The 5,685-nt window shown below is 34.7% G+C and overlaps 1 protein-coding gene across 1 annotated transcript; it reads right to left on the minus strand.

Annotated features, from left to right (window-relative positions):
- Nucleotides 1-2,130: 2,130 nt before the first annotated feature.
- LOC111983023 (probable indole-3-pyruvate monooxygenase YUCCA4) lies at nucleotides 2,131-5,173 on the minus strand. Its single transcript, XM_065782348.1, is given in 6 exon segments — nucleotides 2,131-2,312; nucleotides 2,315-2,444; nucleotides 3,061-3,211; nucleotides 3,298-3,545; nucleotides 3,689-3,861; nucleotides 3,864-5,173. Coding segments are annotated over 6 exon segments (1,266 nt in total). The 5' UTR covers nucleotides 4,324-5,173; the 3' UTR covers nucleotides 2,131-2,208.
- Nucleotides 5,174-5,685: the final 512 nt, after the last annotated feature.

A 5,685-nucleotide genomic window follows, 5' to 3' on the forward strand; every position in this document is an offset into this window, starting at 1 on the left:
GGCTGGGTTTTTTTTTTTTGGTGTGTTTTTTTTTTTTTTGGCTTGAAAGTAGAACAAATAAATTTTTATTTATTTATTTATTTGAGGATGTTTTTAATTTTGATCGAGGGTGTTCCTAATTTTTTTGTTTAAGGGTAAATAAATAAAAAAAATTTAATTATTATATATATATATTTTTTTTTCAGTTTATAGGTGGAACCTGGATCCTTTAACTTTTTCTGGGTCATCAATTGCTCCTTTCTCAACTTTGTCTAGGCCATCAATTACCCTTTTGGTAGACTTTTGTAGTTGCATCAGTAATTGAGGTAGGTGAATCTCTTATTTAAGACCAGCCACATTTTCAGCCTACACAGATTATTGTACAATAGGTGGAACCTGGATCCTTCAACTTTGTTTGGGTCATCAACTGCTCCTTCAGTTGAGACAATTATGGTTACATCAATTACAACGGCGGGTACATCTTTTAAGTAATTATACTTCCCTTCCTTGAGGTTGGGGAAAAATGACGCTCCACCCCAAAGTTGAAGGAAAAAAATACACTTCTAGTTTCTAGTATTTGGAGCTCATGGTTTCTTAGTATATAAATCCTACATTAAGCTCATTATAAAATCAAGTGTTTAATATTAAAGAGAAATTACACTTTACCATCCTAAATTATATATCATATTACACTTTGTACCATAAACTTTTCAAATGTACTTTTTGCACCCTAAATTATGATCCTTGTTTTACTTTGCATCCCAATGTTAAATTTGCTGTTAATTTAGATGGAAAAATATGACATCATAAGAAAAGACTTAATTGCCTCTCTTCTCAATGCTTTATAAATAAAAGATAAATTACACTTTACCACTCTAAACTATATTTCTTATTACACTTCACCCTAAACTTTGAATTTTCATCCAAGTTAACAGCAAACTTAACAGTATGGTGCAAAGTGTAACAAGAGTCATAATTTAGGGTGCAAAACGTTCATTCGAAGAGTTTAAGGTGCAATGTGTAATATGAGATATAGTTTAGGGTAGTAAAGTGTAATTTCTTCTGTAATATCAAAGATGTAACTGGCAAAGAATTTCTATTGTGGCGTAGGGACCGTCAGGCCAGACCATGTTAAAATTATTGTTTCCGTGTGCTTTTTTATTTTTGGTAATGATTATTACACCCTTACTATCCACTGTCATATTACTGAAATACAATTTTACAATTTTAACCCAATGTGTAATAATATTTTCCTTTTTTTTTAATATAAAAAAAATCTATTTTGAAAGGTAGATTTGGAGTGGGAGATGGAAATTGCACCACATACATGGCACATTAAAAATGATACGATTTCGGTTGGGACATCAATTTGCGCCACTCCTACTCCTAGCCAAACTATTGCCATTAGTGAACACAGTTTAAAACTCGGGGGAATGGGCAGATTAGCTATGGGTAGGGCAAGTATGTAGTAAGTTAGGCATGGTTTGAAAGAAAACTGAAAAGTAGCATCTCGAGTTTCTAAAACTCAAGATCTACATTAAAAATCGAGTCTAAAAGACTCGCTTTCAGCCTGTTTGTGCTGCTGAGTTGGAGAAATGATACACCTGGATCTCAAGTCTTAAAGACTCGAGTTCCACTGTGCCAAAAAAAAAAAAAAAAAANTTAACTGAATTATTTAAATAATTTTTTCAAAGATATTTATTAATGAATTATTTAAATTTTTTTTTAATATGGCTCTAAAAAAACATTTGTAAAGTAAAAAAATTTTAAAAATACTTCTTAAACCATACCCTCGATTAACTTTTCCTTATTTAAATTTTCTTACCCCCCAACCATAACATTAAAACACCTCACCCACCACCTGGTAAAATAATCATATACTTGGTTGACATAGGAATGGATGTGGTCAAACTGAGAAATTTTCACAAGTGTTCTTAATCAACATTATACAGGAACAGAGTGAGAGTTGAAGAGTCAAGAAACTATGATAGATAAACTACTTATCTGACAGTGGACGGTTGATAAGTATAGATTTTTTGAACTAAAAGACATACTATATTCATCGAATTGGATATACAGAAACTATCAGACATCACCGATAAGAGATAGAGATGTGACCCCCTGCAAAATTGTATTTACAAGTCCTGATAAGTCAATAAAATTTTTCCCATGTAAAATCCTAATCCCGAAACCCAGTTTCTGTCTCTCTCTCTCTCTCTCTCTCTCTCTCTAGAATTTATTTTTGTTACAATTTTTGAGTAAGATAACCTGGGAATTACTAATAGTCTTCCCGTCCTCGCTAGGCCTCCACTGACCAGCAATGTCCTTGGCATTTTATTGGCATCAGCGGCTGTGCCTAGTAGTCCTCTCCTTGTGAACCCTACCGTATACAATCCATTCTCTCCTTTCCAACCGTTAGGAAATGGTGTTTTAGGCATGCCATCTTTTGTGAAGAAATCACAGCCCTGTGTTTCAAATCAGAGAGTTGCTGCTTATTGAGTTATTGATCTTAAAAACTTAAAAAGTTGTATCCATGTAGGAATAAAAATTTGGACACTTCAAGTAATATTTGGTTACACTTTTGATGCACTGTCATGCCAATGTCACTACAGCACGGCAACAGAAATGTTTCAGGTGCTGCTTAATGTCACGAAAAATAAGGAGCCCCCATGTTTTTCATTGTTTTCTCAGAACTATAATCAATGAATTGTAAAAATTCTAAACAAGGATATAACTAAAGCCTGGAATCCTAGTTGTGCTTCTATCTAGACTAGAAACACAGTGCAAAAAGGGTTTTTTGCAAGTTGCAACCCCATAGAGCACAACTTTCATGATAGTTACATATCATAAAACCCCACAAGTAATATACATTTTTCTGTTTTAAATATAAAATAAAAGTTATATACAAAAGGCATAATAGCCTAAAAGAAAACCAGACTGATTTTATTCTTTTTTGCATGGAGAAAAGAAGAGAATTGTAGGCTTGTGCGGCCTCTGTACATGAGTCCAAGGAAAGTGATAGATGATTCATAATAAGATAGAGCTAAAACTAAAAAAGTTCAACAGCTAGCTCATGTTTACCTTCAGCCAAGAAGGCACATTGCTTTTGTACCCAGTTGCTAGGATTATAGAGTCGAACTCCTTTTCTTGACCATCCATAAATTTGGCTCCATTTCTTGTTATCTCCTTCACACCTACCATTACCTGAAACCCTAACAAGATTAGCTGAAGCCTATATGTATAGCAATAAATTACACGTGGGCACAAAACACACCCAAAAAAAACAAAGGGAATCAATAAAGGGTCTATTTTATTTACTTTATTTTACCGGATTTAATTTTTGATAAAGCTCCAACATCAAGGACTGGGGTCTTGCCTGTAACATTTTTGTGCTCCATAGGACCTGTTTTGGGGCGGTGGAGGCCTAATTTTTCTGTGTTTCCCAGGGTGAAGTAAGACATTAGCAAAAGGAATTTGTCTACTACACTTAAGGGAAACAATTTGAGTAGAGCCATTGCTAATCCAAATGATGAGATACCAAACATTTCTCTAGGCAGAACGTGCACCTGTATCGTCATCAAACATTGTACAAAAAAGTAAAGAAAATAAGCGAAAGCCATACACTGAATGATACTAAAAACAAGAATTAGGAACTTAAAAAATAAAAAGAAAAGGCTAAATAGAAGGCAAAATAAAATAAAGAACTTACGGTATTTCTAACAACCAAATGAGGGACAGCTTTGTGTCTACAGAGATCCAAGCTAATTTCCATGCCAGAATTGCCACACCCAATAACCAAAACCTTGTGGTTTTTGAAATGAGAGCCAGACCTATATTCACTAGTATGAAAAACAGGAGCATGGAAGCGTTCGATCCCAACAATTCAGGTATGATTGGCTCGGCATTTTCGCCGGTGGCTACAATCAGCCACCGGGAATTGTATTCCATGTCCAGGGTCTTAACCCTCCAATACCCACAACTGGAATCGAACTCAGCGCTCTGGACATTCTGGTTGAACTTGGGTTTAATTGAGAAGTGTGTAGCATAATCCTCCATGTATGAAATGAACTGCTCTTTTGTTGGGTACTTGGGGAAATTTTGAGGGAAACCAAGTAATGGGAGAGCGCAAAAGCGCTTGGGAAGGTGGAGTTTGAGGCGGTCATAGGTTCTTTGTTGCCAAAGTGAAGCTATGCAGTTGCTTCTCTCAAGAATAACAGAAGGGATTCCATCTTCAGATAGGCAAGCAGAGACAGCGAGACCAGATGGTCCAGCACCTACAATGATTGGCCCTTGAACCCAAGCACACATTGGTGTTGATTCTTCTTTTTCTTTGCAAGAACCCATGTAAGAAAATCTCAAGACCAGGATGAAGTAGGGGTTAGATGAAAAGAACAATAAAGGAAAGACGGTAAGCAAGAATCCTCTGTTTTTTTTTTTTTTTGAAAATAACTCTGTTTTTTCTTTTATTGTTTTTTTAGGCCCTGCTCCTGTTACTATATTTTGCTGAGTAAAAACCTTGGGTGAATGAGGTGTGGTATCTAAACAGTGAAGCTTGTGGTGAGGGAAACGAAGAGACACATAAGACACTGAGGGGAAGATTCAATAAGAAGCGAATCAGGGGGTGAAGCCTGGGGTCTGAGAGTTTTTAATACATATAATGCAGAGACAGAGAAACAGAGTTTTTGATGAGAAGTGAAAGAAAGGTTGAAAGACTGGAAGAAGAGAAATTATGAGGACGAAGTAATTAATTTATAGAGAGAGAAAGAGTGAGTGGAGTAATGGAAGCGTGAGAGTTAAGGAAAAGGATTTGAGTTTTCTCTCTCAAGGCCTTTCTTCTCAGGTTCTCGGTTCTTGGTTCTCCTCTGCAGGGAGATTCTTGTCCTGGAGCTGGTAAGAGTGGTAGTGTAGGAAGCAAATGGCGAAGTGAAGATGCAATAAGTGGTACTTCTCTAGATTTTACACAGGAAAAGCAAGGAAAGGCAAGGCAACTTGAATTTGTTTTTGAACGGCACACCTTAGGAAAATCTAACTTTTAAAATTTTTGTAAGATCCATGAAAAATGGGTGATGAGTTATAAAAATTTAGTAATGGAAGATGAAAACTTTCTAAACCAAGCAAGCCCTTAACCTATCAAAAGGAAAAGATATCCAAAGTTCAATCTCCCTACTCTCAACTATCAAAGTATACCATCAATATATATACACACCCACACTCACACATACACACATAAATTATGAATTATAATTATTCAAAACACTCAAATCAATACCCCCTTCAAATAACTATATATTGAAGAACAATATTCTTTCATTAAAATGAATCTATTTTATGATTAAACTAAATATTACAAATCTGAAGTTGTATCAAATGCAACTTTATGTAAATTTTTAAATGACATAATAATAGTAAATTTAGACTCAAAAAAAATTATTAACAGTTAAACAGACTATTTACATTTTAAGATATTATCTCTTAGGTTTTCCAATAAAATTCAACCACATGGTTGTATTGGCCAATAAACCATGTTCTTGAATGTAATTGTCCGTTAGTGAGCAACAACATCAATTGTGTTATATTGGCTAATACAACCACATTGTTGAATTTAATTGAAAATTTTTAAGGTACAGTACCTAAGTTTGGTTGATTAGAAAATCCTATACATCACTAGTTGTTAAATTTAACCTCTGGAAGGAACACCATTAATTT

Source organism: Quercus suber, unplaced genomic scaffold, assembly GCF_002906115.3.
Source record: "Quercus suber isolate HL8 unplaced genomic scaffold, Cork oak 2.0 scaffold_298, whole genome shotgun sequence".
NCBI lineage: Eukaryota > Viridiplantae > Streptophyta > Magnoliopsida > Fagales > Fagaceae > Quercus > Quercus suber.